Source organism: Parus major, chromosome 5, assembly GCF_001522545.3.
Source record: "Parus major isolate Abel chromosome 5, Parus_major1.1, whole genome shotgun sequence".
Taxonomy (NCBI): domain Eukaryota; kingdom Metazoa; phylum Chordata; class Aves; order Passeriformes; family Paridae; genus Parus; species Parus major.
The window spans coordinates 9,072,418-9,084,907 of NC_031774.1; the positions used below are offsets into that span (position 1 = coordinate 9,072,418).

The 12,490-nt window shown below is 44.0% G+C and overlaps 1 protein-coding gene across 7 annotated transcripts in view; it reads left to right on the plus strand.

The window, feature by feature from the left end:
• Window positions 1-12,490, plus strand: part of MICAL2 (microtubule associated monooxygenase, calponin and LIM domain containing 2) — a 113,036-nt gene that overhangs the window by 56,511 nt on the left and 44,035 nt on the right. For 5 of the 7 annotated variants that reach the window (XR_001522134.3, XM_015630690.3, XM_015630689.3 and 2 more), the window contains exons 15-21: window positions 2,537-2,608; window positions 3,182-3,331; window positions 4,421-4,525; window positions 5,753-5,971; window positions 6,180-6,281; window positions 6,869-6,997; window positions 12,073-12,171. Coding sequence is in view for 6 of the 7 variants with exons in the window: in XM_015630690.3 (XP_015486176.1) it covers window positions 2,537-2,608; window positions 3,182-3,331; window positions 4,421-4,525; window positions 5,753-5,971; window positions 6,180-6,281; window positions 6,869-6,997; window positions 12,073-12,171 (876 nt within the window). In the remaining variant the exon portion in view is untranslated. The remainder of the gene's footprint in view (window positions 1-2,536; window positions 2,609-3,181; window positions 3,332-4,420; window positions 4,526-5,752; window positions 5,972-6,179; window positions 6,282-6,868; window positions 6,998-12,072; window positions 12,172-12,490) is intronic. The other 2 variants (XM_015630691.3, XM_015630692.3) reach the window with 2 other exon arrangements.

A 12,490-nucleotide genomic window follows, 5' to 3' on the forward strand; every position in this document is an offset into this window, starting at 1 on the left:
AACCTTTCCAGCTCTTGCAGAAGAAGCCTGCAATGGTGGCAAACAGTGGGCAGGCTGATCAGCAGCTCTGGGATAACAATCTCTGTGTCATGGCCATGTACTTTTCTCACTTGGTCACTCATTAATGACAACTTGCTGACAGGCCCTGTTATGTCCCTGTATTATAAAAACATCCATGCCCATACATGCTGTGATTAAGGACATGCAGAGCCTGAAGCTTTGCAGAGGCCTGAGTTAGCACACGTACACATCTACTGCATTTCTCAGTACTTTAATACACTGCTTTTTAAATTTGTTGCTCTCTTATCTTGTAGAAGTGTGGTTTCTGTTTTTCACCGGAAGAATTACTCCAGAATTTCCAGATGCTTCCTACACTGACTTTTGTCTTGAATATTTTCCATCCACAAACGCTTTTTCAAAACCTGTGGACAGTCAGCTGTTCAGTAACTTCAAATATCCTTGTTTGGAAATAGTTTTTTCGTGCCACCCACGTATCCACAAAACAAAGTGACATGGTTCCCAGAGAGCCAAGCAGTGAGAAACCAAAAGGAAGAATAAACTTTGTTTTTTCTTGTGGGTGACTCCTTTAGAAGGGAAACCTCTATCATGACCACAACGTTGTTTTTCAGTGAGTTGTTTGCAGAAGCAAATAGACTTTTAGCAGTGGGGAGAGGTTTCCATTACTGAGCCATAGAGGCTCTGATTCACTCCTGTCCTGAAACAAGCCTTCTGTCATAGCAGGAGCTGGAGCTCTGGCAGTGCATGACAGCACCAGGTGATTTTCCTGAAGGGCCCCTCTGGTTTCACACTGTAGGGGCTCGTTGGAAATGAGAACTGGAAGTGTTCATTCCCAAATCAGCTTGGGAAACGAGGCGTTTTGTGCCAGGTTTTGCAGCCCTGTCATGGATGGGCTGAGGGTTAGGACAGGCTTGGCAGTGCCAAAACCAGCTGGGAAATGAAGCTCCTTGGGAAGCAGCTGCTTGGGTTCAGGGTTTGTTGTGGCTTTAGTTTCAGGGTAGAAAGTGGTGCTGAGCATTATCCAGGTGTGCAAACACCAGATGTTCCATGCAGGCTGTAGGAGAGCAGAGTGCTGCCAGCTGAGCTTTCCCTGGCAGGTGATTTGTGCTGGGATTGGGCTGCAGGAGGGGTCCTTACCTGGGCACAGACCAGGCAGTGGGGCTGGAGCTGGGCTGGCTGGAGCTGTTCTGGCAGCCTGTGCTCAGCTGCATCATGTTTTCCATTCTGGCTGCAGAGGAACTGAGATTTCCTGTGCTCCAGACTAATAAATGAATGGAGGTGTTTACACAATGCAGGGTGCAGCCCTTTCCGAGTCATTGCTTTGTCTTTCACTTCTTTGTCATCACATTAACCAGAATCCTTCATGTCAGGTTTCTCAGAGCTGGCACCTTGCTTGCTCCTTCACTCTGGCAAAATCTGCTTTCCTGTGGCCCAGGTGATTATGCAGAGTGCATTGAGCTGTTCTGTGTTCACCCTCTCTGAGTACTGCAGAGCTGGGTTACACTCAGCTGCTGCTCCAGAGACAACCTAGCAAAGCAAAGTAATTGAAATATTGTCATCTGATTCCTTCTTTGCCCACAAGTTGTTTGGGATTACTCATCCTCACTGCATAATGATTTATTACAAACAGTCTGTATGTAAAAACAAAGCCTGCATTCTTTGATCTTTCTGTCTTTATTTCTTTTTGGGGCTTTTTAAGTTGACTGAGCAGGCACTAAGTTACAGCATGGGAAAATGAAAATAAGTGGAATGTAGTTTATTGTTCATAATTTATCACTGTATCAAACATTCAGGAATGATTGTAATAAAAAATAAAAATTTCCAAGCATTGACTGCTTTTCAACTTTGTGCAGACTGAGTATGAAGTATTACTGATTTGTGTAATCTCTAGTTGAGTAAAATAATGAAATATGTGTGTGGCTTGAGCACCAAATGAGTAATTTGGTTGCTTAAGTTGTAATGTTGAGCCAGAGTCAGGGAGGTGAACCTTGTGAGGGAGGCTGACCTTTCAGGCAGCCAGTAATTGCTCAAAAAAGGAACTATAACTGTGCCATGAATTCATCATCTGAATTCATCATCTGAATTCATGCAGACAGATGGGTTAGGAGAGATTGGGGGTTATAGTGAAAGAGTGAGGGGTTTCTGGATTTTGTTACTTCTCTGGAAAATGGTGCAGTGTAGCTGCAAACTCACCCAACAACTGAGGCTGTGAAACCTTTTTCTTCAAGGGTGTGTTTATGAATGATGAACTCCTCAGTAGTGACAGAGGGCAAGGTGAAGTGCCAGGTTTAGGGTCTGTGCTCAGCACAGGGTGCAAGATCTCTGTCCCTGGGGCTGCCCTGACACCTGCAGGAGGAGCAGTCCTGCTGGGCTGGGGGTCAGCCAGGCACTGCTCACCTGTGTGAGCCCACACCTCACCTGCCTGGGGCTGGAGCTGCTTCTCCTGGGAGCAGCTGCTGGGGTGAAGCTGGGACTGCTGCAGTAACCCATGGAGCTTGTTCTGGCTTTGCCCTTTCAGGCTGAAGGGAAGACAGAAGAAAATGAGACCAACAAAAGGCGTCGGAAAGGACTCTTGGGTGTCTTTGAGCAGGTTGGTGTTGGGTGGTGCCCACCCTTGTCCAGCTCCTTGATGGGCACCAGATGAGGAAGCAGTGGGAGCTGGGGGGACAAGCTTTGGCCTTTGGAGCTTGGCAGGAAAAAACCCTCTCCCCTAAAACCTTGAATTTACTGTGGCATGCACTAAAGAAGAGCTAAATTAATTTAAATTAACTTGGCAGGGAGTAGAGCATGAATTAAATTGCAGTAGTTTTTGTTCTGACACAAGAACATTTAAGATATTGGGGTTCTTTTCCTAACTCAGCAATTTGGAAGTTTTTTATTTGAGGAGTTTGCATTGCAGCTTTGTTTCCAGCCCTTCTCTAATTGTTCACCTTTGTGAGTGCTTTATGAATAGCAGCACTGATTAATGTTCCCTTTTACTGTACTCTGGGACCCATGAAAATACTTCTTGGTGACTTCTGCATGCTAAACATGTCATTTTATTACACTGCAGACTGTATTTCCTTTCACCCTTTGCTGATAAGGATGTTATCTCTCTCCTCCTCTTCCTTCATGAGTGTTGTAGGAAACCTAAGAAAAACACAGTTTTGTTGTTTCCTTGCAGACTTCAGGCTGTCCAAGCCAGGACACAAACAATGGGAAGGAACAGAGTGATGGCAGAGAAGGAATGAACCAGAACAAAGTCAAATCAATGGCAACTCAGCTGCTGGCCAAGTTTGAGGAGAACACTTCAAATACAATTCTGCGGAGACAGGTAGGTCCTGCATGAACGTGGGTCAGCTCTGAAATGAAACCATGGTCCCTCCTTGTGGAGCTGCTGTGGATTTCCAAGGGAAGACAGGGGTCTGTTAGGTGTTTGGAGTGGGTTGTCTTCTTTAATACTTGATGCAAATTAAAATTATTTCCCTCAGTACTTGGTGAACAAACACAATTCATACAGACCGACTGATGTGTATAAATGTAACGTGTTGGTGTGTGCTATGGTGTCTAGAAATCTCACAGAAGGCAGCCTGTGGAGTTTGTGTTATTTGGGAGCCTAAGCTGGCTGCAGACAATATTGCAGAAAGCCTGTTGTCACCTTGGTTTTTCAAATAAAGGACACTGCATGTCCTGTGGAGTCTGTCTTCATGGGAAATCTAGGAAGTGTTAAAAGGAAACCTGATCTTTTGCAAGATATGTCTGGCTGCATTTCCATTCCAAAAGCAGGCAGAGTGGAACACATTTGTGCATGGCACAGCTTTTCCATGGTTTGTTGTTAGTGTGGCTAGAGGTGGTGTAAAAACAGTCCCATGCTGCAGGGGAGGGGGGAGAAGCTCAGTTTGGATCTGTCACCTGAAAGATCTGAAGGAAAGATGAGCAAGCTGTGGATGTTTTGATAAAGATGGTGGCTTTCTTAATTCTTCATCCTTGTATCTATTTGTTTGTTTAAATATTGAGGTCCTCGAGTAGAGTAGTCTTTGTAGATGTCCACTGGCTTTCTCTGTCCTTGAACCAAAGTTGTTTGCATGCTACCTGGCCACTTGTTAATGCTTTCTGTGTGTGGTAAGTGGCCAGAGGTTTCCTTGGCCACGCTGAAGGAAGTTATTTTGATCATAAAACCTCTTAAAAAGTAGTGAATGTGCTTGGCTTTAAGTATATCTTTGATTGTAGAAGTTGGTCATAAAATGGGTGGGTGGCAAAAATCTGCCAAAATGTGTTGTTAATCTTCATAGTAATGCATCTTTAAAAGCAGCTTTTATTTCTTTTATTTCTTTCTGCCTCAAAAATTCTTTGAATCCTATTTACTGTCTTCCTTTTCTTTCTCTCCTTCACTCTCTTTGCAATTTTCCAAATGCTTTACAAGGAGCTGACGGATAGAGCAGCCCTGCTCTCCTCTGACCCTCCTGTTAATCCTGGCTTTGCTAAACCTGTGGATGCCAGCCTTCTTCCACCTCAAGCCAAAAGGCAGGTAGGAACCTCCTGTGGGTGACACCTGGCAAGCACAGCATCTCTTTCTGCAGGGAGCTGTCACTGCACAGCTCCACAGCTTCCAGAGCAGCCTGGGCTGCAGTCTGCAGGGTGCACACACACACCTTTAGCTGACAATTGGGAAAGCCACCTTAGAAGTTCTGAGGGTATTTTACACCTGCTTTGCCAGATGAGAGAGCTCTCTGAGAATGTGGAAATACCCTGAAAACACAAGTGCTGATTTCTGTGTTACCACATCTAGGCTCCAATTGTGTGAATGCAATTACACAGCTACATTTAATGTGTGAGAAAACTACAGCAGTACCCAAAAACTGTGCAGGTACTCGATGCTTTGGGCTATTGTAAACATGAGGCTAAGAGAGGAACCTGGCAAAAATGTCTAAGATAAAAGCTTGAGCATTGAAAAGCTGATACTGGTGCCCAGGTGTTTTATTTCTGCAAGTAGAACTTGTGATAAGAATTTCTGCTGGAAGCTCTTTTGTAGCATCACATATATGGGGAAAAATTTTTGACAGTGTCTAAATTTTTCTCTTAGTATTTTCATTAAAAGCAGTCTCATCTCAAACAGTATTGATATTCACTTTACATCAGAGTTTTAAACTGAAGCAAACATCCTGTAGTGGCACTTCAAGAGCAGTCTGCAGGGTAATGAGATCTGTATTGTGTGTGGAAATCTGCAGGTTAGATTTAATTTAATTTAAATTTAATTTAATATGAAAATTCAAACTCAGAGATGTGTCCTGAACTCCTCAGAAAATGCCTTAAATCTGAAATACATTATATACACTGATTTAGGTCAGAGTAGATCTAGAGCTATGGCAAGAACTACTGTTGAAATCCTCATTAATATAATTTGATTATAAGCATAGTTTCAGGCTGATGTGATGCTAAAAAACCCATCCCAGAACCTTTGCTGTAAACCCCAGGAGAAGGAGTTGTGCACTGCTGTGAAGTTACTCACAAAAGCTCCCAAACACAGAAAGGGTGTCCAGGCCTGCACAGGCTGTGTGGCACTGACTCATTCCAGTGCATGGCTCATTTCAGGAGCAGCAGAAGGGCAGCAGAAAGTGTTCAAGGAGTGATGTGAGGACATTTTATTCCTGGCTATATGTGCATGACTGTGCTGTGCTTTCAGACCCCTCCTTGTGCTGCATGTGCTGCACGCTAGTGCAGAGAGCAGAGTTTTGTTCACTTCAGTGTTTCCCAGTTTCAGGTGGTAGCTAGGAGTGAACACGAGCTCAGGGAACCCAAACACTCTTTAAATGGTTCTGATCAAATGGGCAGGAGAGCAAAGACTGAGCACAGAACAGATCCCCAGCCCAGTCTGGCAGAATCCTCTGACAATCTCGCATCTGCCTGTTCTGCTGCATTTGTACTTTCTGGAGTGCTTGAGCGTCTTCAGCACCTGGAGGAAAAAATGAAACAGGTGACAAGCAACTTCTTCTCCTTTCTGTCTCTTTACTGTGCTAATCTGTGTGCTGTGGTTTTGCTGACTTTGCTGGCTTGTTCTCTGTTGACTGTAGGTTGTATTAAGAAGTCTTTCTGCAAACTTCTGTGTTCTGTTGATGGATGTGGTTTTAACTGAAATCTCTCTCTTTCTTTTCTTGGCTGTCCTTCCCTGGCTGTCCCTGCAGAAAAGAGCTCAGACCATAGCAAATAGGGAATTCCATAAAAAGAACATTAAAGAGAAAGCAGCACATCTCGCCTCAATGTTTGGATACGTGGAGTTTCCAAAGGTGAATTTTAAGTTTTGCACCTGAAGAACTGCTGCATTGGAAGGTGTATAAGAATTCATGAAGGGAAAAAAACTGCAGTGGTTTTGGTTTTAACTTCCTTAGATTCTGTGTGGATCTGAAAAGTAACGTGGATTCCACTGAAACTAGTAAAAAGTGTTGTTTGAATATTATTGCATAGTTTAATTGAGATGAAACAATCTGAATCCCAAAGCTAATCAGAATGCCTCAGCAGGAGAGGAATGTGCTCAAATAAGCTGTCTTGTGCTTCAGCACACACTGCTGGCTCACAGTCTGTACTCAGCTGGTGAGCAGAGGTTGGTGCACTCTGGATTTTCCTGGGTTTCACTATGCTTTCTCCCAGCACTGTCTTCCCTCGCTGTGTGCCCACTGGGAACATTTCCATTAAAAACCCAGTACAATAATACCATTTTAATGATGATTTCTGTGGGCCCTTACTGTGCAGAGGTAGTGAGAAGAGTAGAACTGTCATTGTTGAAACCTTTCTGGTTATTTTGATGCATGACTGAACTTAACCTGTGTTGATGTCACTGTCTCTCAGATAACTCTCCTGTTTCTGCTCTACACAGAATAAGCTACCTACTAAAGGCTTACCCCATTCTCAGCCCCCAACTCCCTCTTGCCCTCCACCTCATCATTCAGCTGCTGCTGCTTCATCATCTGTTGGTTCTGCTTCCTCTGCTGTTTCTTCTCAACAGGTACTCTACTCATAGATTTTTCATGTAAAACCCAAACTTGTACAAATGGCTTGGATGGAAGGTGCTGCCAGCAGACCTTTTGTATAGGTTGTAACTCACATTTAAATCAAACTCTCCTTTTTTGCTGCTGTTAGTTCTGCATGTTTGTAAGAGAAATGTCACCATAGAAATGGCTCAGGTAAAAGCTGAAGAACAAAGCAAAGGGTTAACATTTTTTTACATCAATTGTGAAAATTCTGCATTGCTGCTTATTTTAAATGATCTGCTGTTGGATGATACCACAGGCATGCTGAAGAAAGCTTCACATAAAGCAAACTGTGGGGTTGGTTGGTTTTCTTGGGTGGCATTTATGTTTCTTTTCATAAGAATATTTGTCTGGTCTGCAGGGGAAAACCTGCACACTGCTGGTTATTTTAACCTTGGTATGGGCATTCACCAATACAGACATTTTATTATTGTTTGTTTAATTATTTGTGCTTTAAACTTGCTTCTGCATGTGAATGGCTAGAGGACAGTCCTTTGCAGCAGCAGCAGGCCCTGTGGAGAGAGGGAACATTCACACTCTGAGTCTTGGGGCAGAGCCCCAGCTCTGGCTCTGGGGCTGCTGGTGATGGGCTGTGCTGCTCTGAGTGCCTGGCTGCCAATCCCCAGGGAAACACAGGGGACACAGCTCTTCCAGGGCACTGCAGCTCAGCAGTGATCCCCTCATTCCCTTCAGCTTCACAGGAATGCCTCTGCCTGCATTTACCTCTTACTTCTCCTGACCTAAGAGGTATAGCATGTGCTGGGCTTTAAGCTAAATCATGGTTTCCAAAAGATTGGGGGCTGATGTTCATCTGATTTGGAGGACTATTGTGACTCTGCAAAGAGAATAAAGAAATAAAACCCAAACCCCAGCTATCTGAAAAGCCCTTTAGAATATGAAAACTGGACTTTGAATCTTATGGAAACTCTGTGAGCAATAATTTAATTGTGATTTTAACATCTCTTCTTAGAGAACATCTGTATTGAGCACTCTTTTCTTTTTGGATGTTTCAAAAACTGCATTTTGTTTAAATTGCACTGACAGCCTTTATTAGTTCTCTGTTGCATTTGAATGGTGTGGCAATGGTTTGTTGTGACTTGGTTTCACTCAGGCTGAGTTCACTTCAGTTGCAAAGTTCTCTCTACAGAGCTCCAGGCAGGATGAGGCTCAGCTGAAGCAAGAAAATCTCGTTCTGTCACCAGCACAGAAAATCCATGTTCATCTCACTGGGTGAATATTTGGCTGGTTAAGCAGGACTGCATTTCCACTGGGGCAGATCTCGATGCCTGCACACACAGCCCCACGTGCTGTACAGGCTCAGGGCCTCTTGTGCACTGTGCACTTCACAGGTGTAGATGTGCTGCATTTTAGAGCATTTTCAACAGCATCCTGCTGTTTAAAATTCAGGTGATCTTTTACTGTTCCTGTCAGGGGCAGATGTTGTAACAGAATCTGTCCCTGCCCTTTCATGGTCAGATTGTTGTCCCTGTCTTTTATCCTTACAGATGGCACATGTTTCAGAAAATGAAAATGTTACCCTGCTCTAAAACTCACTGACTAAATGTGCATTGCTGTGGAAATAAAAGCTCAAACCACATTTCAGATGCACAGTGTGCATTTTCAAGTGCTGCCCAGCAATATGTTTGGAGCTCTCTGCTGTGAGTGTGTACCAGGAGCTGCCCTGTCTGTGTTATCCTGGGGGGAGTTGTGGGTCTCAGAATTTCTATTTCTAGTCTCTGTTCTGAGAATTATCACGAGCCAAGCCTAGAGTTCAGTATCAGAAAGTGGTTTGGGGTTGATAAACCAGCAGGAAGAGCTGCTGTGTGTTGCTGCCAGTGTTTCTGCTCTTTCCCTGGCAGAAGGCCAGAAGGTAATAGAAGTGTTTGGAGTTCTGTAAGGCTTCATGACATATGACCTGCAAATATCAGCACCCTGCCATGGTTTTAAATAGCTGGTGCTGTCATTTTAATTTCAGGTGAGTTCTGAGGTTGTTACCAGATGTGACAATCCATTGCACCTGCTGAGTTTTCCTTGGAGCAGTGCTAGTTATGGGGACAGAGATATTGAAAAGGGTGGCTATGAAATCATGCTGTCTAATTACAGAAAGATGTTATTAAGTCTGAGTCCTGCAGGGAACACTTGAAAAGAAGGCTGTGGGACAGTATTGTTTCTTTCAAGACATGCAGTCATTACAACCTAGTAAGAATTACCTTGTGTGTGCAATATGCCAATAATAATCAAAATTACCTTCTAGCTTCAGTCAGCTGTCAAAATTCCCATGGCTAGAATTAGGAGTTAGCATGTGTTATATTCCAGGCTGGGCTTTGCTTATTCCTGTTTGGTGCTCAAGGCTGGACTGACCTTCAGAAAGCTCTGTTCATCTGAGCTTTGCATGAGTGAACACACACAGTGTGTGGTAAGAACTGGGAAGTTTTTCAACTCAATTTGCTCCCTGCAGAGCTTGGACCAAGGACTTCCTTCAGTGACTCTAATTACCTGCAGCAAGCAGGGCTGGGGTGTTTCCTACACACAGTAACTTATTACTCAAGTGTTGTTTATCTCAGAGGGAAAATACACGCAGCAGCTTGTCCCAAAAGTAAATAAATCACCCTCCAAGCAAAATAAGACCAGGAAAATCATTAAGGATATGAAAGAACAAAGGGAAAGCATTGTATGCTTTTGGAGGCAGAGAGCATATTTCCTTTGTTTTATGAGAACGCTTCAGAGGCTTGCTTGGCCTGGATAAGAAGACGGGGAAATTCAGAAGGCAGCTTTCTCTTCCCATGCTAATAACCACCCTGGTGAACCTGCCACTGACAGCTCAGCAGGAAATCACAGGCTCTGCCACTGCTGTCTCTGAGGGTGGCAGCTGCTCTTGGGGCTGCCCTGCTGGATCCTCATCCTGCCCTGATGTCTCTGGCTGGTGACTGAGTGGCACTTGAACGGAACAGAATAGTTCTGCTGGAAGGGATGCACAGCAAACATCTCTTGCCTGACCAAGTCAGGCCTGACCAAAAGTTCAGGCATGGTTTTTAAGGGCATTGTTGCTGAATTAAATTGAAATCCCATTTGCTTTTACCTGGAATGTGAATTCACGTTCATTGCAGGAACATTTCCTTTCAATAACATTTTTTAAGTGTCTGTAAACATACAATTTTCTTGCTTTGACTGTTTAATGTTGACATAGATTGTTCCAATGGGTGGAGAACAGAAATCAGCCAACCTGATGAATTTCAAGGTGTAGTTCAGGCTCAAGGATACTTTTCCTGAAATTCAACTACTTGCACTTTAAGCACAGCCTTGTTATTTAACTGATTGCTCCAGTGTTTCTCTAGTTCAAGGAAAACTTTCTGCCTCAACTGACTTTGAACACTTTTTTTGCCTTGGATCTTGTGGACAAGAACTTGTACATAGCCTAGAAATTGCTCAGAATATTCAGAGGTGCAGAATTTGGAGAGGAACATTTTTTTGTTCCATGTTCTTAAACAAATCAAAGGAAAGTAGTTTGGCTGTAGAAGCAAGTAGCACTTCTTGTAGTGGTTTTTAATTTGGTGTGCCACTTGGGACAGCATTGTGGTATCTAATTAGCAGTTAAGTTTGCAGTTGTTACCCACAAGTTGTCCAGATGTTGAATAATATTTTAAAGTCTTTTTATTTTGAACAAAACCAAACAGGACAGAAATTTGTGCCTTAAATGGGACAAAGTCCCTTTGTAGTCTTAACGTGAACATTTTGTACCTGTCTGGACATCAAGTGAATTATGAGGTAACCCTCAAAAGATAAGGGGAGCTGTAAAAGGTTGGACCTGTTCCCTTGAATTTTTTTATCCATAATAATTTTTGAAAACACACCCACAGTGCATTCTAAGTATAAACTTAGGAGTATAAACTTAGGGTTTATAGAAGAAGGTGCTTTAACATTGTTATAAAGTCTTCCAAATACTGTTGTATTTATATATATTTTTTCCTCCTTTCTTCATGGTAACTTTCTGGTACTTTAAAGCCTTCAATTAGCAGGACTTGAAAATGATTTCACTGAGAAGAGGGGAGTTTGTTGAGATTTGTGCTCTGTGAGGGGCAGTGGAGTGTTAGATAGGATATCATGTGTCTGTCCCCATGGAGGAAGCAATGCCTGGCTCTGCAGAGTACCAGAACCAGGACAGCCCTCGCTGTGTTTGCTGCCAGAGGGGCTGTGGGACCTTACCCTGAGTGGAAATCCCAGATCCCAGTGACTGCAGGAAATCTGATTTAGGGTAGGAAATATTTCTGTAGATGTGTGAAGCTGTGTCTGTGTTTCTCCCAGGGGCAGAGTTCCTGCTGGCTGCACTGGGACCGTGGTGCACACTCGTGTCCTGTCTCTGCTCTGTGGAGCCACAGCCCCAGCAGCTCCTGGCAGCCCTGGTGGATGCCTGTGCTGAAATCCAGCCTGGCTCCCGTGGCTCAGCAGCCTGCTGAAGCAGATGGAAGGTGTTGCCCTCTCACAAGTGTGGTTTCTGCAGCTTCCCCTGGCGAGTCACTGGAGAGAGGGCGAATGGTTGCCCTGTGAGCACCAACAAAACGTTCCTGTGTGGGCCTTGGCTCGCCCATTTTCGTGGAATGTTCCCTGAAATGTCACAGTTTGGGGAGTGTTAATGTGGAGTTTGATCCCACCCCTGTTCTGAAATGTAACAACCCAGTCCCAGAGAAGGGGAAGGGAACAATAGGGGTTTTTAATGCCAGATAGCCAGGCACTGCCTCCCAGCTCAGCCTTTCATGGACACAGCAGAAAGCCTTGAGGAGAAGCATTTGCTGCCATCAAGAACTTCTCAGTCATCCTCAGGGAAAAGTCAGTGGGCTGCACAGAAGCCTTCTGTGGCCCTGGCTGGACCACGCTGGTCACGCATGAACGTGCTTGTGCTCTGCTGGACTCTCCTCTGCTCTTTCTCCTGCCTCCCTGCATCCATGTTTGCATGTGTCCAAATCATTCTTGTCCTTTCTTGTCTTTAAATTCTCTTTCAAGGGTAACTAAAGCTCTTCTTTCTGTTCTTCATCTTCTCCCCTTTCCTGGTTAGACGACTGTAGGAAAGGTCTCACGGGCAATTGGAGCTGTGGCTGAAGTTCTTGTAAATCTGTATGTGAATGATCACAGGCCCAAGCCACAGCTTGAACTGGTAAGACCAAACCCACAAAGAAGCAGTAACTTAAGAGAGGTGTTCCCAAAATGCCATCCTGACTTAAGGCCCCAGTTGTGGAGCACTTGAAGCCTTATGAAAGGTCTAACACTGACTAAAGAATCAAGTGCACATTGGCACAGCAGTGTTGCTCACCACGTCTTCTGTGTATATTTCTGTTACTTGACTGTGTGAATTCAGACTTCAGGAGGCTTTTATTAACTGTAATTACTGTAGAATTAGTAACAGAAGACAATTATTACTCAGGGTGGCTTCTAAGGAAAGTTTTGTGCAGTTATTTTTAACACTGGGTGCTGAA